Raw genomic sequence first — 24,420 nt, 5'->3', positions numbered from 1 at the left:
TTGGAAGGAATGATGCTAAAGCTGAAACTCCAGTACTTTGGCCACCTCATGGGAAGAGTTGACTCATTAGAAAAGACTCTGATGCTGGGGGGGATTGAGGGCAAGAGGAGAAGGGGACGACAGAGGATGAGATGGCTGGATGGCATCACTGACTCGATGGACGTGAGTCTGGGTGAACTCCAGGAGTTGGTGATGGACAGGGAGGCCTGGCGTACTGCGATTCATGAGGTCGCAAAGAGTCGGACACGACTAAGCGACTGATCTGATCTGATCTGGTATCACAAATATATCATTCTAGGTAGGCTTTAGTTTATAGCAACTGCCATTTTTACATGTGGCTGGTGTCTCTGTCTCCAAGACAAAGGTAAGACTTGGAAGGAATAGGGCAATTATAGAGCAACAGGAAAAAATGTCCAACCCAAACCTTTCAAACAAAATAGAGGGAAAGGGGTGGAAAGCCAGATATTGATTAAGAAAGTGTACCATCAACTTATTAAGGTCTGGCAAGACCTCAATGAATATACACTTGATGTTGGATGCTCAGAATCAGAGAGAATCTTGCTTCTTGTCCAAGGTGAGGTTAACTTTACATTAAGAAGTGAGGGAGGTTGGTTCTGGTGAATGTTTAGAAGCCCAGCCATTGACCAGGTAGCTCCTGTTGGAAAATGAAGATCTCTCAAACCATAAAATGTCCTTCTTTTTTCCACTCAGATTCTCAGATAAGGTGGTGGTGGTGGTTTAGTCACTAAGACATGTTCAACTCTTGTGACCCTATGGACTGTAGCCTGCCAGGCTACTCTGTCCATGGGATTTTTCAGACAAGAATACTGGAGCGGGTTGCCATTTCCTTCTTCAGTCTCAGATAAGGTAGTAAAAGCTAAAAACCTTTTCCCCTAATGATCATGAAGCCCTTTCTATTCCAGGAATTTACAAGCTTTTCCTTGAATTTTTTTCCTGTCTTCCTGCTGCTGTTAATCAGCATTTTCAGGAAGCTTTATTCCCCTGAGGGACCACGTTTTTGTTTCCATTTCAGATGAATGACTTGGATGGCCCAACCTGGCTTGCCAGGTACAAAATTGCTTTCCAAAGAGTGTCTCCTGCTGCTCCCTTCCTCTCTGTTTCTCTATTTTGGGCTCCTGTGACCATGGACACACAGGAGACCTGGTATTTCCCCAGACCCAAAGTGCTTGCTGGGTGTTAACATGTTTTATCTAATGGCAGCAGACTCCTGGATTCCTGCTGCCAAGGCTGAGTTTAACCTAAAGTTACCCCTAGAAGGGCAGGAGGGCAGGGCAGGTTACTGGGGTATGAGTCAACCATTGCAGTTTCTACTTCTTTTTCACTCTTAAAGGTACAGGAACAGGACATAAACAGGGTGGTGAAGAGACTGAATCACATCCAAAAAAGCTCAGACACAGGGCAATCAGATTCACTTTTATTATGAACAAACACAATCTCAGATCAGTACAACTAGCTTTGGAGTTGATATTAATAGAAATTATTCCAAAATTATTCTTAGGTCACAAATAACTACTATCCCACATAAAAAGGGAAAAATCCCACCCAATTAAGGAAAAGGTATCCTGTGTATGTTTCCATGGCAATGAGTTTATGCATTCTCAGATTTTGTCTGGCTAGTTATCCACCCTTTATCTGATGCATTTATTCCATCTCTCAGAGAGAACCATATAGATTCCTGACGGCATCCAGGACACGTGGCTCGTGGTAGACACACTTCATGGTGGATACTGCTACTATAAAAATACTCAGAACTTAAGAGAATTCCAAGATGCTTTATAAAAAGCATTAGTCATGCCTCAAAACTGCCCTTTGAGGTAGGTCAGTATTATTATCCCATTTTAACAGAAGGAAAACTGAGGCACATTATAGTTAAATGACTTGCCCAGGGTCACATAGCAAGTCAGTGGCACAGTGGTAGGACAGGCCCTGGCCTTAACCACCCATATAACTTTGACATCGAGCTTTCTTGAACTTTTCATGATGACCCATTTGAGCTACACTTACAGAAAATACACTCAGGATACTAGCTAACCAGGAGGAAAAATTTCCATTTTAAATGCTACAACCATCCTTTAATCTAAAAAATAATAATAATAATAATAAATCAAATACATTCAAAATTCCTTCTACCCTCCATCAAATGTGGGCAATTAAGAAAAATAGCCCTAAGCAAAGTTTCCAAAATGAAGCCCAGAAAGGAATCCTGCAAACAACTACACTGATCATTCTCTAGCCAGGCCCCCTTTTATACCAGCCACTTCTGCAGGCTCTGGGGTGCAAAGGGGCTCCAAAGAGGGAGCAGGGAGGGAGCAGAGCACGTTCAGAGGCAACACTGTTTAGAAAAGATGTAAGGCATCCAGATAAGTTGTCAGCATACCCACAAAGCAAGGACTGTTAGAAATTCAGACACCATCAGATCTGAGTTTTTGGGTCATTAATGTATCATTTAAATTTAGCTTTAGAACCTTAAAAACAGTATTCCTTACTCAGTAGACAACCCCCACCTACACAAGTACAAGTACCCTGGGCCCAAGGACACCATCCAGCCTTGTGTAGGGTCATGGTATAGATCAGATCCATGGAACACAATTAGAATAGAAAGATAAGTTGGTTTTGATCATCAGCTGTAAAGCATGCATCTGATGACCTGTGGAATTAAAACTACCCCACAGGCATTTCCAAGCGGTAGGTGCTTGGTCAGAGGATCTAATCTACAGCGATCTTCCATTAGATTTTTTTTTTTCCTACTGAGAGGAACAACTCAAAAGACAAGGATGCCTTTAGTTTAGCCTAAGCTCTGTAGCCTCCATCTATCCAATTAATACAGGAAGAAATGTTCTCCTCCTTTCCATCCTTGGAGCTCAACAGTGGCAGAGCATTTGGTATTGTATATTTTCAACCTTTAAATAGAATAAAGCCAGGTTTCTGCCTAGACAACTGAGGTTACAGGGACAAAGGGACCCAAGGTTCTTCCAACACTTCTCTATACTATTGTCTGCCCTAGACTGTGTTGTGGGGAATGCTGGTTAGTTTGCTGAACAGAGACACTGTTCAGCAAAGTTCATGGCATCTCACATCCTAAGCCTCAGTCAAGGTCTTGCGGTACACCCTGGCTCCCTCCAGGGGGCTGGGGCCACCTTCTGAGTGAGGCACTTGGAACCTGCCTTTGCTTCTTGTGCTTCCCAGTGAAGGCTAGGCCCCCCCTGCTTCTGCAAGCCTCGCACTGTCCGCTGGGAGCACTGACTCAGGCTAGGCAGCTTATCCAGTAAGCTGGGGGCATCCAGCATGCTCCAGACAGAGGAGACTAAAAACAAATCCTCTTTTGCTCCACGGCTGGCTCTGGCACAACATGAGCATTCGGCTTGGCTGTGCCTCATGAGTGCGAATGCCTGTGCCCAGGATGTTTCTAGCAGGCTTTGCCAGCCTTGTCTGGAGTCATCAGTGTGGTAAGGAGCACAAGGATATAGACGGAGACTCTGGAGGCCAAGTGAAAGTGGCAGCTTGCTCAACTTTGTAAAGAGAAACAGTGGTTCAGTGACCCTGACCATTCTGTCGGTAAGAGAGGGAACGACTTGGACCGCAGTAGCCATCACTGCCTCTGAATACACACAGAAGAGGCTTGCCTGTCCAGAAAAAGAAGGAAACATCAAGGAGATAAAACCAGCAGGAGAAAGTGGACAAAGATGGCAGAGCCAAGAATTGATAGGGTAGTTGAGAGATTCCTACCCCATCCCCCAGCCAGTCCTGTATTTTCCGCTAGAAGGTAATAGAAGGAATGAGTGAAAGGGTTCAACACCGTGGGGAGAAGCCTTCTAATGCTTTCTCAATCCAAGGAGAAAGTGGAATTAATGAAATGAACCCAACATCTAACTTGTTTGTATAACCAGTTTCCATATCAGGACACCCAACAACTTACTCAGTAACCTTCTGAATCCCCCAGCAATGTGATCTCAGAGCCTTTCTTTTGTAACCCTATCTCTTAGGAACTGCCTACAGACCCTGCCCCTCAACCTCTCCATCTCCTGTCCAGCAGCGAGAGGAAAGGAGGCAACCTGGCTAATTCTTCCTCTTCTTCAAGCCCCCTCTCTTTCAGAGGGAAATACTCTAAGAGAATTACTTTAATATTCCAACCAAAGTACCCATGTATATATAGCTTTATGTTTGACCCAACTCTGGCTCCTAAAATTCTTTCTTTTTTGGGAGGCAGCTATGCTCACCACCATACCACCAATGTATCTCTTTTTGAAGTCTCAAAATGCTGTAGCCATCTTCTTACTATGAGGGGAGCTGACCAATATCCCCAAGATGGCAGAGTAGAAAGATGAAAGAATTTTGACAATTTCCTGAGCTGCTGGAATCAGCAATTCTGGAAATAACCAACCTCAAGATTTCTTGTTATCTAGAATAAGAAATCTTCCTGTTATGAAAGAAAGAAAACAATTCGTCTGCAGCAGAGACCACTTTTACCACAAACTAAATGCTTCTTCTTTATCCTAAGCCTAAAGTATATCAGGACATTGAGATTTGCTTTTGAGTTTTAGGACTGCCCTGCTCCACAGATATTTCCCAGAGTCAGGAGAGAAAGGGAGCATACTGGGTGATGGGCAGACAGGGGTGTCTGATCACAGCAGGAGCTTCCTGCCTTGTTTCCCACTTCAACTCATCCTATTTATCAATCACACCATGCATGCTGACTCTCTCCCCTGACAATTTACCTGTTTTTTCAGTTTGGTGCCAAAATAAAGTTATTTTTCCATTTCATTTAGCAAAAGTCTGGGCTGAAGATCATCAAGGCCCTTCCCAGAAGATTCTGTCATATCTCTAGCTTGAGCCATCCACCTTAAAGCTCAGACAGCTCAAGGAAAGGGTCAGCCGGGGCAAAGACCACTAGTTTGAGACTACAGAAGGGTTGTCTAGGCTTTGGAAGCTGGAAACCCACCAATGACTGACCACCTGCTTGCCTGGGGGGCAATGAGGAGAAGGAGAAAGGAAGGTGACAGGGACAAAACAAAGGGAAGGATAATGGGAACAGAAGAGAAAGAAGATAGGAGAAGAAATAAGAACATGAGCTTAGCATCATAAAGGCAGAGTTGTTGGCTTTCAATTTAAAAAGAAAATTTTAAAGAATACTGTACTGTAATGGGTTAACGTCATCTTTAGCATCCTGGTAGCATTATTCAGTAGTTAATAAACAGAACATTAAACCTCTGCCCAGATGGCTTTTGGAAAAGGAACCCAAGGGACCACAAATTCAGCCACTCTTGTAGCTTTCCTCTCCAGTTCTTTTTATCCTGGCCAAGATGGCAGCCTTGGATACTTTCTTCCGGTCATAAGCCAGACCGATGGCAGCCATGCAATCAATGAAGAACGTGGTAAAGTTGATGTGCCAGCGGTACTCACTGGCTGAGTAGTCATAAGGAAAGGTGTGGTGGTAGTTGTGGAAGCCCTCACCTGGAACAAAAGCAGAGAAAAGTTAAGCAGCTATACTGTGGATTGCTGGATTCTTGATCTTGGCACTCTGGTTCCCTAGCAGAATGCCTCACACCTAGTAGACACCTGTTGCTGTTGAATGAATGAATGCAGCTAGTCTTTTAAACTCTGAACCAAATAGATCCCCTCAGAGGCATCTTAAGAAATGACTGGGGAGAACCTGGTCACCATGGCTCTCTGGGAACCTTTGTGGGAGAAGGGCTGGCAGTTTCTCTGAGAAAATAAGATGATTTGAGAGAAACTGCTATCAGTAGGAATGGGGTTTAGACTAGAAAACCCCAGAGCCTCACTACATGTTTGTATAAGACCCTAAAGGCTCTGTGCATATGTGCATGTGTTAGAGCGGACAGAGTCCAGAATGAAGAACTTTTACTGGGTTTCTTACAAAGATGAGCAAAGAAGCACACTTTCCCCCACCGCATGGGCACTCTCTCCAAGGGTTGAAGGTACCAAGAGAACTGGGCGACACAGTCAAAAGTCAGAAGAAAGGAGGCCTAGCCCAGGGGCCTAAGTTTCCTCGCCTCTACTGGTTCAGAGTGGACTGTTTTGGCTCCTAATTCTTTGAGCTTTCACCCTGGGATGATGCTGATAAAACAGAAGCTCTCTGAGGGAATAAGAATCAAAAAGCTTAGGTATTCCTTCCAGCCTCTAAAATTCTGAAACGAGCAGTTCACTTTGCTGGACAGAGGAAAATCAAAGAAATTCTAGATTCAGAATAATTTCTATAATGAGTCAAGCTGTGGAAACTCCATAGACAGAGTTCTCCAGTCCTAGGCAGGCTCTTCTTTGTGAACCACATTCAATAACAATACCCTTATGAGGCTGGGGTAAAGAATAGCTAATAAAAGAGTGTACTGAACCCTCTGAAGATGAAAGAGCCCCAGTACAGTAATAGTGACATTAATAACCAACAAGGAAGGAAGTCCTGTGACGGGAATAACACCATCCAGGGCACCATCTCAAGGTTTGTTCACAGTGTGGCTCATCAGTTTATTCAATGAGAACTGAGTAGGAGGGTAGGATAACCCCAAGGCTAAAGGTACTGATGGAAGATCGCTAATTTCCATAAATGACTTTGCAACTAGGCTCTGTCTAAGCACTAGCTAGGCCCACACTTATCAGATTTAAAACAATCAGACACACACACGGTGCCAAGGGAGGAAAGAAAGCGGAGGAAGGTTAGTGGGCAAAAGAAGGATGAGACTCTGTAACTGGAACAGCAAGATAGAGCCAAGAGAGGCTCAAGCAGGGAGGTTAGCTCTGGCAGAGAGAAGATGAGCATGTGACTGGGGGTGGGGAGGTAATTCAAGAAGAACAAGATTAGAATGGCAGGCAAGCAGGGGAAACAGGCGACCAGAGAACAAAGGGTGAGGTGATAAATGGGGAGCAACAGGGATGAAGGAACGAATGGTAAGTGACATACTGACAGCCACTCTGAATAGGGGAAGCTCACAACAGATCTGTTTGCAGTACAGGACTGATCTCATTCCAGAAACCTTCCATGACATTCACTGGTTTTCTATGAAAATAGCCTATAATGTGATTGATTTCAAACATGGTTCAGAGTAAGAGCATGTAAACAGTACACAGTGTCTGGAAGGAGGGAAAGATGCATGAAAATTAAAAAGGAATGAAAAAGATGTCTTTAGTACAGAGAATAATAAAAAAGAAAAAGATGGTCAGGGTTGAGAGTATAAAGGAAGGTTTTAAAGAGAACTGAGTGACGGCTAGGCCATGGCACATGTATATGTGTGGAGCAGGGAGGTTACCTATCTGTGCTGGATGACCAGAGGCCCTGATCACTGGAAGAGGCCGTGGGGTCTGCCTAAGGAAACCTAATTCCAGGCCTTAGTCAAGGTGTATATTTAGCTGAAAAGAGTGACAGACCAAAAAAAAAGAAAAAGAAAATGGAGACAGATGGCAGAACCCTACTGTCTGGCTATTAGAACAGGAATGGTAGAAATAAATTCCTGAATAGTCAGCATTAGGTCAGTGAGTGATTGCTTTATGGTAGTTTCCTAAGTCACACTGTGGGGAGGGAGTGTTCCCAGCACAGCAGAGAAACAGAAGAGAGAAAAATAAAGGATAAGAGAAGAGAGTGGTAGATGGTGATAAAGGGCCACCAACAGTTGCTTTGATGTCCTTCATACTGGCATCACCAGGTAGTAAGGCATGTAATACACTTCAAATATTGCCCCTCTGAATACAGGAAGGTGATAAAAGAGAAGCTTAGTGAGTTAAATGACAAGTATTTGTTCTATATATCACAACTAAATGTAAAATACTAGGCTTTCTGGCCACCCAGATGACCCTACTCTTCTATTTATGCATTCCCTGCCCCAAGCAAGACTACCACCCAGATCAGAGATGACTGGGAAGAGAACAGCCCAAAGGGGTTCATCATACATAGCATTTGTGGCTTGCTCTTAAACCTGGAATTAAAGGCATTGTCATTTTTCACCCTTTTCTCTTTACATAGGACTTGTTGCTTAACTTTCAAGGGTTTTCTAATACTGTCCCTTAGTTTTATAGTGGAATGACATATGGAGAGGGGTCATAAAACAGGTAAATCTAGTTTTTCTGGCACGTAACCTAATACCCTAAGCAGCAGACCACTAGATGTGGTCTTGCTGTGGACTGCTGACTTACCCACAGCTCCCAGTGAAACCAGAATATTCTCTCGGGGGTTGATGGTCTTGTCATAAGGGCGGTATCCATACATATGGGCAGCACTATTCACCAGCCAGGTGACGTTGAGCCCAAGGGCATAACGGAATAAGGTGGCAAAAAACAAGCTGTTTTGAAACGTTTCATCCCACAGATACCACGGCACGAGTGTGGGCAGGATGAAGCACAACAACAGGACACCAGGTTTGTAGTACCTGCATTGAGAGATCACAGGCTCAGTGAGTGGAGAGGGGACGCTGAGACCTACCTGATTTTCCACTCTCACAGGGCGGGGCTGTCCCTTTCTACACTGAGAGCACAGTGTGGCAGGCAACAGAACAAGAGCGAATGGGCAAGGAAATTTTCTGAGAATACAGTGTTATTATCATACTTCTGAGATGAGGTAATGAGGGGTTAAATGACTTTTCTAGGGTCACACTACCAGGAAGTGGTGGAGCAAGGACTGGAATGTTTCAACTCCTGACTCTAAATCCATTGCTCTCTTTTACTACTTCAGGGAAATAGACAGGGTCCAAATTACAGACTGAGTTCTCCTTCCCGGGTTTTTCTGTTCTGCCTTTGGGCTTCCTTTCCCTTTCAGCAGTGCTCTTCGCAGAATCTATGTTTAAGTCAATCTTTTTTTTTTTTTTTGGCCACACCAGGTGGCACAAGGGGATCTTAGTTCCTGGACCAGAGATCCAACCTGTGCCTCGTGCACGTGTGGAGTCTTAACCACCGGACCACCAGGGAAGTCCCCAGGGTTTTTGTTTAGTATGTTGCCTTCATCTCCTGCTAGCCAGGAATCTTTCTCATCCTTCCTCTTCTTCGCCCTCAGAGAGGCACCCCAAATGTCCTAGATGCCAGCAGATCTGTCCCTCTGGAGGCCCTGTTCCATTCTTCCTCCTCCCAAAGGTACAGCAAGCATCAACATTACCAGGGAACTGATTTCCTAGACACCTTCAGCAGTTAAGTCTGCTACTCTGGTATCATTAGTAAGCCCTGCTGCCTTCAACTCCTCTCCATTCCTACCACCACTTCCCTGCACAGAAACCCAAGACTTCCCCACCTCTTTAGTTCAATGCCTTCTCTCATCCACCCCAGAGGTACCGTTCTAAAGCACACCTCCAACCATGCCACCTTCTGGCTCAAAAACCTTGCCATGGTTTCCTATTGCTTGGGTTGAATTACACCTTGTCTGCTTGTAAGACTCCATAACAATGGCATCAGTCTCTGCTGCTAGTCTTTTTTCCTACCACACCCTGTATTTCAAGCAAAAGGACTCTGTTGCAGGAGTACGCTTCAGCTCTTTCTTTCTGTTTGCACTGTCCCCCCACCCACCTGCCCTGTGCCATCCATCAGTGGATTCCAAAGCTACTTTCTTCATAAGCTTCCCTGATGTTCCCCACTCTACAGTCTCCCTCCCTTTTGTGCCTCTCCTCGCTATGGAAAATATTTTGCCATGTATCATAGGTATTTGGACACTTGGCTTATCCTTCCACTCCCCAGTAAGCTATGAACTCCTTGAAGGTAAGGACTATGACACACTTGGCTTTGTATCCATGACCGTCCTAGGTCAACAAACATTTGTTGAATTTAATTGGCTTAGGTAGTTCAGAGAAAAAGAAACAACAGTCTATGGCTCTGGGCTCATGGGCTATTAAAAATTAGGGTTTTAAATTGTAATTTGAGATATAGAAACCAAGTAAATTTCTCAGCTCATGTTGACAAGTCCTAGGAGAAAAAAGGGGGTCCCCTAATGCCAGGTCCCCAGCTCCATCATCATGTCACTCACCTCCTCTGGAACATCACCAGCTTCTCGGCTCTTAGGTCGGATAAATTTAGCGTGGAACCCTTTTCTTTGACAGCTGGGTGTTTGCGCACAAGCAGCCAACCCACGTGAGAGAAGAAAAAGCCACGTCGGGAATTGTGGGGGTCGGCATCCGTTTCTGAAAACTTGTGGTGGGCACGGTGATCTCGGGACCATTCAAAAACGTCATTCTAGAGGAACAGAGAAGAGGAATGAAGGCCTGTGGAAAGACACCCTCTCAGGGGAATTCCAATTGCCAGGCGTCTTCCAGAGCCCACAGCTCTCAGCCCAACCTCACAAAATACCTAGGAGTTGGTGCTCCAAAGGAGAAGTCATGGAGTTGCCTCCTTTCCTTAAACTTGCTGCTGAAGCATAAGTGGAAAAGCAACTTCAAGTCTCAGGACCACATGAACAGGGCTGGCTGCTTCTCGAGGGTTATGTGGTGAGTGGAATGTAGGAAGATTGTACAGGGCTCAGAGTTTCATTAGGAGGGAACACTGCAATTCTTCAAGCAAGAAATGGGGTGTGGGGTGCCTAATCCCTGAGCGTGGATAACAGGAGGCAGGCAACCTTGTGTCTTAGCATCCTGGTCAATGGATGAAGCTGTGGGCAGTTCCATTCTGATGCCTTGGCAAGAGATAACTCACACAACTTGAAAAAGCCAGACAGATAAATCACGATATGACCACATTCCCAAATGGCCTCTGGGACTCTTTCTATCCCATACAGTGCCAATCTCGCTTCCTTGTTTTGCCCCGTGGGTACAATATCAGGAGCCCTTGAGGCATTAAGGCATATGGCAGAGATGATTATGCAATCGTGGGATATTGCCATGGAGAAGGAGACTAACTGGGCTTCCTTGTGTTTTCCTCTTGTTCCAAGCTAGGCCCCTCACTACATGCTATCTTTTGCCCTTTGCTACTGCTTAATAACTATGAGTTCTCTTTCTCCAGTCCCCTTCATTCTATCTCTGCTAAAAACTTTCTGCTTCAACAAACCTCAACACTTGACTTAGGCAGCCTGGTAACCCATTAAAAGGACCATAATGTTGGTCTGCCTAAACCCTCAGTGACACAATTTCCCCATCTGTGAAATGGGGATAACAATAATACCTACCTCCTACGACTGTTGTGAGGGTTTAATGAGGCAATCTATGTCAAGCGCTTAGAATAGTGCCAGACATATGGACAGCACTATAAAAGTGTTTGATCGTCTTACCTGAAAACAACAGAGTTTCAAAGAAGAATCTGTGAAACATTAACTTCAACCCCATTGTGATAGAGGGTTAGAAGACATCCACCCAGAGTTGTGAATGTTTTGTCCAATGTCTGCCCATGAAGCCAGGCTCAGCTCTTGCCTTATGCACTTATGAAAGACCACAACAGCCAGACTGGGTGATAACAGAGGTTCAAAAATGACCCTACACACTGACAGTATTTCCTCTTTATCTCCTACTTGCCTCTGCCAGTCACTCAGAAGTATCCTTATGTTTTATGGACTTCGGGACTGAACCGGAACTTAACCACAAGGAGAGAGGAAAGTGAAGTGGCTGTCCAGGTGCTGTCCCTCTCCAGGCACTGATCGCCTCCATTCCGCCACCAGCTCATCGATCAAGAGTGAGGAGAAAAAGAGCTGAGCACAGCTGGCTTCTTACCTGGAACGCCATGGTGTTGCCAATGATCAGGAAGACCCTCAGAGGCAGCCGAGCTTTGTAGGTTCGGTGACTCCACAGGCGATGGGCCCCTGCTGTGATGCCCAGGGCACCCATCAGATAGTAGAATAACACTGCCAGGATAAGACAGGGCAGGCAGTCACGAACCTGGGAAAGTGTTTGCATGATGTTTTCCTCAGGCCAGAGTGTGTGTAGGCTCCCAGTGAGGATCTGCTTTCCCCTGAACTCCAGGGATACCTTGATCTCTTAGGCTCCTTTGATTTTAATCACTTGAAAAGTATCATCCTCTCTCATCATCTAACCTAGGAGCTGGAATAAGCTTAGGAGTCCCAGGGAACTTCAGAAAGGCAAGAGAGAGAAGAGGCCTCTTACCCCCCGGCCACTTGGCATTCTCAGTTATGAGGGATATTCTCCCAAGTCCCATCCCCTCTGACCTTCTGCTAACCTTCTTCAACAGTTTAAGGACCACAGACCACTACAGCAGTGCTTAAGACCCATGGGCAAGGGTGGTATTAAAATATTTAACAGACAGTAGAGTCTGGGTACTGACCCATTTGAGGGTTCCTGGGTTCTAGGGGACATTAAGGGGGCTCAGAACTATAACTATTTACCAAGTGGTCCAAAAACCTTTTAGCAGACAATGTGGCCACAGGAGGGGAAAATTCACCCTGCACATCAGTCATAGCTGCAGTGTCTTAAGCTTCGCCAAGGATTTTATGTTTTCTGATTCACTAGATATCTTGAAAGGGGTTTAATATCCCTCGCTTTGCGGCTGAAAAAACAAATGCTCAGCAAAGTTAAGTGTTTATCTGTAGTCACATGGCTAGGAAATGGAGCCATGTCTTGAAACTAGATTTTTGTCTCAACTAAGTGGTTCGTGTTCCAGAAGTCTGCCACAAGGATGTATACCATCCACCTCCCCAAGATATGCCCACGATTCTGTGGCATATGTCTTGCCAGATATGTCTTGCCTTTGCCATATCCCTCTGCTAGCGCATACTCCAGCTGGCAAGGCTAATTCTAGATAACGGCAGGACAGGCTCAAAGTTGCCCAACACTGTCATGCCTCACCTTCCTGGAGGTCTGCAGGTTCCAGGTGCCAAATAGAGTCTCTAACTGGGAGGTGGGTTGCTGGGCAACCCAACAGCCACCCACCTTCCTCTGCTCAATAGCTCTAGGGAGGCAGGGGCTGAGGCCTTGGTAGAGCAGTGACTATTGACAATGTTTCATTCCTAGGGAAGCGGCTAGAAACAATAGATTCTCAGTGGCCACTGAACTTAGTTGCAGTTGGAGACACTGTACATTGTAACAAATCGTTCTGTGTTCTCCAGCCACAGATACCAGTTTCCTAAACAAGCTCCCACCCAACCCATCTTCCTCTACCCTATCCAATTTCTCCTACAGAACAGGAGGAGAGCCATGGAGCCAGAGTCTGTCCCGGTGAGACTTCCTCTACTCATAGCCCTCTGGACGGGGTTGGGGCCCTAGGTGATTTGCTGGACCCCGGGCATGTGGTAATAGCCTTTCAGAGGCCATATCTGTCTGCATCTACACCTGGATAGATGACAGTTGAGCCACAGCCCACCAGTCACCAAGGGTAAAGGAAAAGGTCTTTGGGCACAAAAGAAGAAGCACTCAGCTCAGAAGCAAAGAAGCTCTTAGGGTTGTTTCATGCCACAGAAGACCCTGGCAAGTTGACTCAGAAAAGTACCTAAGATCGCTGCATTAACAGAGGAATTGGAAAAAGCACTCAAACGCTCTGGTGCCTTTTTCTATCAGCACCTCTAAGCCTATCTACTAGAAGGCTTTGGGTCAGTTGGAAACTCATTCTCTATTATACTGGTGGTTAAGCAAAACCTCAGATTTAGTCCCAAGAAAGAGACTGGAGAAGTTTGCCCCATGGTCCCTCAGTGTAGCCAGAGATATCTCTTCAGCCCTTCCCTCAAGGCTGTTCTGAGACACCAAAACTGCTCAGTCATGAGAAATGCTGGAATCATAAGCATTTGCTAATTTAACACCATCCTTAGGGATAAAACAAGAAAAGGTAAAGCGAAGCTCCTGAACTCTGAGGACCCTCTGACCCTCCCCCTACCCCCCTTTTGTTCCTTAAGACAAGAGTTCTGATATCCCCACATCAAACCAGTCATTCCATCAGCTAAGCCATCCACCACAGCGCCCAGGGACAGGATACAAAAGTCACCATCCAGTCTCCATGTGGCACATTTCTCTGTCCAAAGGCACAGCACACACTCATGGGCAGGGCACCTAAAAGGTAGTGGGCACAGCCCTGGTTTGCAGATAGCATTCTGCTCCCTGCACCAGCAGCCGAGGGAAAGCAGTGAGCAGCAGCATCTGGTCAAGCTCAGGACTTTACGAGGCTTTCAGGGACTCTTGGGGATGGAAGGGGCTTGCAGGTGATCAAACACTTTCACCAAACACCTGGTGAAGACTTCTCTACTGGGGAGAAGGGGTGGAGAAAGGAGTCCAAAGTCTCCCTGGGGATTCCCTGTCCTGCTCCTGATTCCTCAATTTGAACTGAAATTCCAGAACTCAAGTTCTGCTGGGTTCTCAGAAGGACTAGAGAACAGATGTCCCCCTCCCCTCAAAAATAAGAGCCGTTCCTGGTCTGCAGATGAAACGATTTCATTGGTGCCTGGCTGGCCCCAGCAATTAAACACATGTAAAAAAGCACTATCTTTCTAATCTTAAAAAAAAGTACTATTGTCCCCAGTGTGTTCCTTGAAAAACTGAGAGAGGGGATCTACCCAGCTGCATTTCTGCCCATGGATTACCAAGAGGATTCCTCCCAAAAGCTCCACAGACCAGATTCACCACCTTTAGACCAAAGAGGTTCTGGAGGACTTGGCTGAAACTTGGCCCGCCAGCCCTTCTATGTAACTCCCCTCCAAGAGTGCAGCTGTCTGCAAGCACCCCACACCCAAGACTGCTCTGGAAGACCTACAGTTGCTTTCTGGAGGGGGAGTTCTGGCCTGCCCCTCTCAGAGAGTGCTGATGTGCCCCACCCTCCGATCCCTGGTCTTTAGGGCTCTCTGTTTCCCCTTCCCAAGCCAGACTCAGTGGCAGAGGTAGGAATGCCTGCAGAGCGCATGTGCGTGTGCAGGCGGCAGGGCCCTGCTGTCAGCCCAAGCCCATGGATTCCTGAAAGAGCTGAGCTAAGGGCAGGCAGGTCAGGGATACACTGGGGACTGTCCCCCTCACTGCAGCAGTCTGAAGGCCAGGGCTGCCCGGGCCTGGGAGAGAACGGCTGGAGCGGGATGGGTGTGGAATGGGACATGGAACACTTCTTGAACCTTATTTCATTCTAAGAACATTTTGTCAAGTGGCATGTACAGTCGAGACCTACATGGAGTCACAGATCAATCTGTGTAAACTAGGTTACACAGGAGCCTTCTTCATCTGTTTTGTAACCAAGGAGCCGGAAAGGGCCAAGGGTCAGGGCAAAATAAGTTTGTGCATGACCACCACTCTGTTCCCCTACTACTAACTCTCCTCCTGAGCCGTTGTTCTCATTACCCCATGACTAGACTCAGCTTAAGCCCTCTAAAGTCACTCATCTAGTCCAACGTCCCCATGCCTCCCAGGTAGGGACCCTGATTCTTTCTTGGCTGGCAGGGCTGGGACAAGCAGTCAAGCAAAAGAATTAAAACAGAAAACCTCTTTCAGAAAAAGCTGACTCTCTGGCATAGTTCTGCTCATTTCAAAACCTGAGGCCCATGGTCTCAGGGCTCCAGCCCCAACACCAAAATTAAAAGATCCCCCAGAGTGGACGCTCCTGCATCCCAACCCCCCTAGGCTCTGTTCCCAGGCCATCCAGCCTCTCAGGACACCAAAGAGAAATGGCTGGGAAAACCTCAGCCTGGAGGGGCTGGTGTTTGTACTCTATGTAAGATCTTACTTAACTAAAAGAGTGGAGAGAACCTGGGGTACTGGGTCAGGAGGACATGGGAACTTCTTACCCCAGAGATAGGTGTATATCTTGCAGGTGGGGATCAATGTGATCCCATATAGGGCTCCCAAGTGTAACAGAGACATGAGGATGATGTTTCTCCAAACATACTCAAGCTTGGGCTTTGGGCCCTCCTTATCCTGGTAAGTTGGGTCATAGATGTCATCTCTCATTTCAGGGCGGATGTCTTCTTCCAAGTATAGGGGAGTCTTCTCCAATTTGCCCCCTCCATTCTGCAGGACCCTGGAAGGAGGTGCTGTGATGGTGGTGGTGGTTGTGTAGGAGCTAGAGATCTGGAAGGGAGAGGAAGTGGAGGGTCAAGAGAGAGGAGAGGACACGTGGAGGTAGTAGGGACCGCTTCACTCCCTAGTCAAGCTGGGGGAAGGGCGGGGGATAGGCATAGACCCGGTCCCAATACCCAGGTTACCTGAGGGAAGGCGGAAGACAGGGAAGTGCCCAGGAACTATGCAGAGACTGGGGAGAGGAGGTGAAACCTCAAGGTGAAGGGGAGATAAGAAAGAGGAGTGAAACACTCGCACCCCAACGAGCACACAAAGGAAAGCCCGCATACCTACATACAGAAGGCTACCGGCAGGACCAGGTTTCTCTTTAAAGTTTAAGAAACGAAAGTTGGGAGACCTAAGTTTGCAAATTACAATCCCCATTCCCAACAAACTGAAGGCAGCACAACTCGCAAAAGACGGCTATGTTCTCCCGCGGTGATCTCAACTCTTCTCCAGTGAGTCGCCCAGAAGCCCCACCAGCACCCGCGAACCCGGGGTCTGGGGGCCATTACTCGGAAGCTCTCACCTCCTCTTGCAGCAAGTGGGCCGGCATCTGGGCTCTCAGACACTGGGATCACTTTCTCGGGGCTGAGACTGCGGAGCGGAGTTCGGGGCAGTCCAAACTGAGTGTAGACTAGTTCCTGAGCCTGCTTTTGCGTGGCGATCCGCAGCGCTGCGCTCGGGACCTTCCGCTGCACGGTGCGCGCTGGACCGGTGTCCGGACCCGACCTGCTGTGCTGGGGATTTAAAGGCTAGCGCTGGCAGGGGGTGACTGTGTCCCGTATTTCCTCAGACCTCTTTTATTCGTTGCCAACAAGGGGCAAAGTGCGCAGAGTTGGTTCACCGTGGGAGATCCGCATGGGCGGGAGAGGGGAGGAGACAGAGCGCCGAGGCGTGCTGGGGGCCGAAGAAGCAAGAACTGGATGCTGCAGACACACCGCGGCTTGGCCGCCGCAGCCCCTGCCTCTGCCCCTGCCCCTGGGGAAATGCTAATGGGCTTCTGTAGACTCTGGCGCGTCATTGGCCGAAGGGAATTTGGTGCCACCTCGTCCTGCCGTTGCCATTGGCTCGGCGCAATCTGCTGTTCCCTCTGCCGCGAGCTCCTCACTACCCCTCCCCTCCCTTTCTCCTCGGCTTCTCTTACATCGGCCGCTGGGCCTCTACCGGGCACCCTGCCGCCTCTGAGGCGCTGGGGGAGAGGGAGAGGACCCAGTCGGGGAGTGGCGCGGGGATGCGTGCCAGCCCAGGACTGGCCCCGGGCAATTCGCAAATGGATGGGCACTGGGGAAGTTTCCTGGGAAAGAGTGGGGAAACCACGAGGGCGACCACTCCACACAACTCCACCCCAGCCTTCCCGCTCGTCTAGACGCGTAGGAGGGGAGACGTGTCCTCAAACCCGGGCCCGGGGCCGCGCTCCCGGCCAAGCCCCGCCTCCCTCTGTGCCGAGCGCGCCGGGGATGCGGGGTAGGGGGCGGGGGACGGTTCGGTCCGCCGCGGAACAATGGCCCCGCCCCGCCCACCAGCGGCGCAGCGCTAACCCGGGACTGCTGAACAGGTTTGCGGGTCTCCCCTCCTGCAGGCGAGCTGGAGGCCGCGCACACACAAGTAGATGCACTGATGTGTAGATCTGCACGCGCGTAAGAGGTTCAGCCAATGGTCACGCCGAAAGGAAATGTTCACCGCCAGGCACCAGTGAGCTGTGCTATCCCTGTGCCCATGCCAACAGAAGGTGTGCGGGATGTTTTGGAGATTAGAACGTCGGGTCGTTGTTTTGGAATTGCCTTCGTTGGGAAAGGCCATTTCGTGGAGAAAGGACAGACGTGCTTTCACTCAGAAGCAGGAGAAAGTACTTGTAAGTGCAGCAAGAGTAGCCAAAAGGTATTGCAAGCCAATCCACAAGAATCATTTCATTTGATACTTACTTGTGGCCCTGTGAGGTAGGTAGTCATTTATTCCCTTTTAAAAGATGAGAGAAGTGAGCTATGGAGAAATTAAATAACTTGCTTTATGGTCACAGCAGCCAATCAATGATGGAGCTAGTAGCTGAGTCCAGAAATGTAATGATGGAGCCCAGGTCTTAATCCCTGCTCAGAATCCCTGGTCCCTGAGATGTTCTGACCTCACTGTTGTGGCTCACAGTCTTGCCTTTTCCGGGGGCTGTGGGAGCCTTACCATGGGGATAAGCTGGGAACCAGGCAGGCTGTGCATTCTCCCGGGCTCCAACCACACCCCTGTCTCCCCAAATACCATCCATTTGGGAAGAGAAGAAAGTGAGGAGTTTTGTGCCAACAACTAGCTTCTGGAAGAGAGGCACCTGGGATTGCCTGGGAGGATGATTAAGGAGCTCCCTAGAAGGCCACAGGTCTTGCGGTCTGGCCAGCCTCCTGGCCGGTCACCATCCACCTCCATTCCAGTTCTGACTCACTGTCCAGTGCAAAAGTTTTGAATGAGACTAGATGTTTTTAGATACAGACAGCTGTCTCATCACGGCTCAGAAGCCCTCAGCATGTATGTGGGAGAGAAGTCTGGGCAGGTGTTGCTCCTCTCCAGGCTCTCCTGCAATGTCTAATTGGCTTAATTCCTCGGCCATCTATAGAGCTATTCTTCAAGGCAGAAGAGTCAGGGTTGCTTTGAGGGTGTACCCTCAATTGTGGCCAAAAGTGGCTCTACCATTGAGACCAAATTTCTTTCCCTTTAACTGACTAGGTATGTCTGAGCCTATTTCCTCCACACCCTGGACTTCATCAGGGAACGAGCCTGAAACATCAGAGTTCTCTAGAAACTGCCCTCCTCCTCACTTAGACTCAGGTAGGTATGACTGCTGGTATCACTTAATGCTGCCATTACTATGTAAGCTAGGTGCTAGGTCATTCATTTTCTGCAAGAGAAAGGAAAGGGGGCCTGCCAAGACATAAATGGAGAATCAGGAATGTTTTATTCCTCTCTAAAGACAAGATGCTACCCTGTGGGGGAATCTCTAGGAGTTTATGGAAGGTCTGGATAAGGAGAGAGTTTTGGGGGAGGAGAGGAATGGCCAGAGCCCATCTCACTGTTGATACCTATAGTAGAAAGGTGAATGGTTCCCTAGCTTGGGCTTCCTCCCTGAAGTACATCTGGGGCATATCACATGGCTATGAATGTGTCACCCACTACTTTAAAACTCTCACTACTTTAAAAGTAGCTTGCCACAACCCATGAAATGTGGCTATGTGGTAGGAGTAATATTATGAGGAAAGCATGAGCTTTTTTTTTTTTTTTTTTCCGGTCATAAGGGACCTTAGTGCCCTGACCAGGGATCAGACGTGCCCCCTACATTGGAAGTGCAGTCTTAACCACTGTACTGGCAGGGAAATCCCAGCATGAACTTTGATATCAAGAAGTATTAGGTCAGTGGCAAATTAGAAGTTATAAATAAGTATATGATCAATATTTGTATTCAATTGCATGTATACATTGATTAAGATGATAGGTGTTTTAATGCATAATAAGAAAGCACAAAATATGCTTGGGAGGTGAAGACTGGACCTATAAATCTTGCTTTGTGAAAAGGGGTGCCGGGTACCATGGCAGTTTCTGGACTGATGTTGATCTATGGATTAATTTAATCCCTATAAAAATCCAACAGATTTCTTTGAGGAAATAGACAAGCTGACTCTAAAATTTAAGTGGAAACGCAAAGGGTCAAGAGTAGCCAAAAATTATCTTGGAGAAAAAGAACAAAGTTGAAGGAGTAAAAATATTTTAATTAGGACTTACCATAAGCCTAGAGTATTCAAGAGAGTGTGGTATTAGGAAAATAGAGACAAATAGGTCAATGAAACAAATTAGAAATTTTAGAAACCCACCAACACATGTTAACTGACTTTTTACAATGGTCCCAGGTCAGTACAATGTGAGAGGGAAAGTCTCTTTTAACAAGTATTGCTGGGACAACTGGATAACCATATAGGTTAAATGAACCTCAACCTCTAGCTCATTCCACACACACAAAAAATTAATTTGAGAGCTAAATGTAAACCTACAACTATAAAGTTTCTATATAGAACAGAGGAAAAGATGTTTGTGACCTTGAGGTAGGCAAAGGTTGTTTGGACAGGATACAAAAAAGCAAGAACCATGGGGTGGGGAAATGGATAAAATAGACTCAAGAAAGTTAACATTTTCTGATACCAAAAGGAACTATTAAGAAAACAAACGGATAAGACAGTGAATGAGAACATATATCACAGCACATAAAAAGATAACTCAGAAAACTGATATAAGATTTCACAAAAGGAGGTATAAAAATAGCCAATAAACACATGAAAAATTGCTGAAAGCACTAGTCTTAGATGTGACACCTAAAGCATAGGCAACAAAGGAAAAAAATAGACAAATGGAACTTCATCGAAATTAAACCTTTTATACTTCAGGGCTTATTATCCAGAAAGTGAAATCACAACCCACAGAATGGGAGAAAATGTTTGCATATCATATATCAGAAAAGGAATTCATATCTAGAACGTACTAGTAACTCTTACAACTCGGTAATAAAAACCCCATTAAAAATAGGTACTGCTCCAAAGAATCGCAAATGACCTATAAGCACAGGAAAAGTTGCTCAGCATTGGTAGCCACTAGCAAAATGCATGTCAAAACCAAGATGAGATACTTGATGCCCATTAGGATGGCTATATTCAATGAAACATAAAAAGTGGTGAGGATATGGGTACATTGAAGCCTTGCTATCGGTAATGGAAAATGGTGCAGCCACTTTTGAAAAAGTTTGGTAGCTCCTCAAAAGATTAAACATGGAGTTACCATATGGTCCAGAATTTCACTCCCAGGTATATCCCCAAGATAAATAAAAATATATGTGCACAGATAAACGTCTATACAGATATTCATAACAGCCAAAAAAAAAAAAAATGGAGACACCCTAAACACCCATTGACTGACTAATGGATAAATAAGAGGCAGAATGTTTTACAGAGGAATATTATTCAGCATTTAAAAAAAAAGAATGAAGTACTGGTACATACCATGACATAAATGAATCTTGAAAATATGCTAAGGGCAAGAAACCACTCAACAAAGAGCCACATGATACCACATATATGAACTGTCCAGAAGAGTGAGATCTGTAGAAACATAAAGTAATTTATGTTGTTGTAAATAAACTTAATAAGGAAATTTATTGTAAATAAACAATAAAGTAAATTTGTTGCTGTCATTTGGTAACTAAGCTGAGTCTGACTCCTTGTGATCCATGGGGTACAACCCACCAGGGTCCTCTGTCCATGGGATTTCCCAAGCAAGAATACTGGAGTGGGTTGTCATTTCCTTCTCCACAGGATCTTCCAGACCCAGGGATCAAACCCTTGTCTCCTGCTTTGGCAGGCGGATTCTTTACCACTGAGCAACCAGGGAATCCCTATAAGGGCTGAGAACACGCTAAATGTTGGTGACCATGTGAAATCTCTGAAACCCTCAAACATTGCTGGTGGAAGCATGAAACAGTACAAATACTTTGAAAACAGTTTGGCAGTTTCTTAAAATTCTGAATACTCCCATCCGAAGATCCAGTAATTCCACTCCTGGAACTGTCCTCAAGTGAAATGAAAACATATGTCCACAAAAAGACTCGTACAAGAAAATTCATTATAGCTTCATACATTATAGCCTCAAATGGGAAACATCCCCAAAGTTGCTCCAGGAGGAGAATGGATAAACAGTGTATGAAAAGAATGAACTATAAACACATGCAACAACATGGATGATTCTTTAAAAAAAACATGCTCACCAAAAGCTAGACACCAAAAGTAACATAGTGACTGATTTCCTTTTTATGAAGTCTAGTAAGAGGAAAAACTAATGTGTAGTGTGAGAAGGCAATAAAATATTCATTGAACCCCTACTCTACAGCAGGCTCTGTTCTAGGAGTTGGAAACACTGGTGATAAAGCTCCCCATTCTTGCCTTCATGGAGTTTACATTCTGATGGGAGAGACAATTAACATATATTTAATAGCAAGTGCAGGGGGGGGAAAGAATAAGGGAATTTAGAGCAAATTGTTCTATGAAATGCAGAAACTTTGGAGATTCTGGGCATGATCTGTGCTCAAGAGGAGCCCAAAGCTCATGTCTTTTTTTTTTTTTTTTTTTTTAAATTACAGTTTGCTGGCCCTAATAGTCTGCTGCTTCAATATTTGTGCCTATTTCTGGACTGGGTTCCCACTTAGCTATGACTTTTCTGGCTCCCCTTTGGGATACAAATGTGTACTCAGGACTTGCTGTCCTGAGTGTTTCTGAGCTGGACCCAGAGTAGACGATCACTACTGGGTGAGGTTCATTTCTAGGCTGCAGGTAGTTGCAAGGGACAGCCTACGGGCAGAACTCGCCAGAACTGCTGAGTCTCTTCACCTGGCCTCTGTCCTTTCTTGACCTCTGCTAGAGGTGAGGAGGTTTTGTGGCCTTGCTCTTCTCTCATTTTACTTCCCTTCAGGAGCTGGCAGCTGAACTCTCCCCTATACTTGTGCTCCTGCATTTACCTGACCTCTGACTTACAGGGATTCTTAAGAAAAGGGAGGACAGTTCAGAGGACTTTCCCACCTCTTCCCACAGCTGAGAAGGCAAAGATTTTCCCCACCCACATGACAAGAAAGAATATGACCCCACACAGGCAAGCAGGTCACTATCAGGAGAGAGAGAGATACTTCTGGGACATAGAGGTGCTTCTCAGCCTGGCATCAGGTCTTCCCCTTGTGTGAAGGCCTATCTTTAGTGACCTGGCCTCTCCAAGCCTGGCTTTGGGTGTCCCACGCTAAGCAGCCCAGTGGGAGGCCAGTAGGCTTCCGTAGGAGGCCATGATCCTCCTGGAAGGGGAGTCCTTCAGGTGTTGGGGTGGGGAGAGTGGCCCAAGCCCAAACTTTCAGGAAGAAGCAGACTTGTGAGGCAAGGTTCCTTCTCCATTTTTCACCCCCTGTGACTGTGAGTCATTCTTGGCTACAGAACCAGCTGCCACATTGTCAGGACAGTCCCTTTGTGGATTCTACGTGGCCAGGGCAAAGGTTTTGAAATGTAGGGGCTGTACGTTGCATGCCAGTGATTGAGTCGGTTTATGAGTGTCTCTCTGCTTTCTGGATCCAGGGTGAAGCCTCCAGAATCCTTGTTCTGAAGACCCTGGCGTCCTGGGTGTTAGGATACTGGCTCCCTGTTGCGTTGTAGCTGACCACATCACAGCATAGTAGGTTTCAGCTTTCTTTCCCTTTGTGTAGTAGGCAGTGGGGTGACACAGTAGACAACCCCGTTTGGGAAATAAGCCGACACTTAAGAATATGGAAAATAGCAAGATTCCAGAACCGGTTCCTTTCACTTCCAACTCTGGTCCCAGCTTCATCTCCAACTTGCTCTTTTAACGCTTTGTCCCTCAGTTTCTCCTCTGCAAAATGGAGGCAAGCCGTCTTCAGTTATCATATACTTCTCTCATAGGAGGGAAGTTAATAAATACCTAGCTCTGGTCTTCCAGGGGTTTGGGGAAAGGATGAGGGCCCATGTGAGTGGCTTTCTGTACACATGTGACCTGTATCCCAGGAAATCACATGATTCTCATGAATACTTGCTTGAGTCACAGAAAGGCCCCCGTACTGGACAGTTTGGGTCTCCCTTTTCCCTTCCCTTGAGTTGTTTAGGAAGACAGGGCTTGAGGACACATGTCTGGGATCATGGCACATTAGGCTGCAAAAGGAAAGAGGGAGATGGAGTGGCAGCCTAGTGGTGGGGGCTGGTCCTCGGGTAACACTTCCCTTGAGGATCTGTGACTGTCCCAGTCAAATGTCAAATGGGGGTGGGGGAGTATGTTCACAGATCTTCATGCGACCTGGACAACCCACTCGACAATCTCTTCCTTTTGCCCTCGGGGCTCCCTGTATGGAGAAGCCAGTAACATCGATAATATCTGAACCTGGGGAGGCTAGGTTTACAGAAGGACTGGCTGCGACCCTCATAGGTGCTCAGGGACCTCAGGCCTGTCTCCTGCCCCAAATCCCCCCGATCTGTTATTCCTTACTTCCTTCTTCCTCCTGCTTTCCCACAGATCTAAGCCAAACTTTGGATGTACATAAGTGAAGAGAAGGGCTTCCCAGGTGGCACTAATGGTAAAGAATCCACCTGCCGATGCAGGAGACGCAAGTTTATTCCCTGCATCAGGAAGATCCCCTGGAGGAGGAAATGGCACCCAGTGGCAACCCACTCCGGTATTCTTGCCTGGAGAATCCCATGCACAGAGGAGCCTGGAGGGCTCCAGTCCATGGGGTCACAAAGAGTCGCACACGACAGCACACACACGCACAAGTAGAGAGAATTCATTTCCTTGACCTAACGTCCTACCCGATGGTGATAGTAATTAGACTCATTTCCTCCCCCATGACTGACAGGTACCCAAGGCTTCTCTTCAGCCCCTCAGATCCTGAGATTAAAGTGTCTGCTTGCTCAAACAAGCACATTGAGACAAGGTGTGATCTAGCCAGCCCCAC

At 46.7% G+C, this 24,420-nt stretch overlaps 2 protein-coding genes across 5 annotated transcripts in view; one reads left to right on the top strand and one right to left on the bottom strand.

The window, feature by feature from the left end:
- Nucleotides 1-1,413: 1,413 nt before the first annotated feature.
- SCD (stearoyl-CoA desaturase) lies at nt 1,414-17,349 on the bottom strand. The gene is made up of 6 exons (XM_086377263.1): nt 16,435-17,349; nt 15,635-15,917; nt 11,640-11,770; nt 9,971-10,176; nt 8,161-8,393; nt 1,414-5,472 (listed from the first exon to the last, which is right to left on the bottom strand). Exons 1-6 carry the CDS (start codon nt 16,459-16,461, stop codon nt 5,273-5,275), a joined length of 1,080 nt encoding a protein of 359 aa, XP_086233389.1. The 5' UTR covers nt 16,462-17,349; the 3' UTR covers nt 1,414-5,272.
- Nucleotides 17,350-17,352: 3 nt separating this feature from the next.
- PKD2L1 (polycystin 2 like 1, transient receptor potential cation channel) overlaps nt 17,353-24,420 on the top strand; it is a 74,148-nt gene continuing 67,080 nt past the window's right edge. The window contains exons 1-2 of one of the 4 annotated variants that reach the window (XM_086377242.1): nt 17,353-17,760; nt 18,615-18,716. The gene's annotated coding sequence lies outside the window, so the exon portion shown is untranslated. Of the gene's footprint in view, nt 17,787-18,614; nt 18,717-24,420 lie in introns of all 4 variants that reach the window. The other 3 variants (XM_086377241.1, XM_086377243.1, XM_086377244.1) reach the window with 3 other exon arrangements.

This window comes from Bos grunniens, chromosome 26 (assembly GCF_055505025.1).
Source record: "Bos grunniens cultivar Pamir isolate PY7600 chromosome 26, Bosgru_T2T1.0, whole genome shotgun sequence".
Classification (NCBI taxonomy): Eukaryota; Metazoa; Chordata; class Mammalia; order Artiodactyla; family Bovidae; genus Bos; species Bos grunniens.
This window is presented reverse-complemented; position numbering and strand designations above follow the sequence as displayed.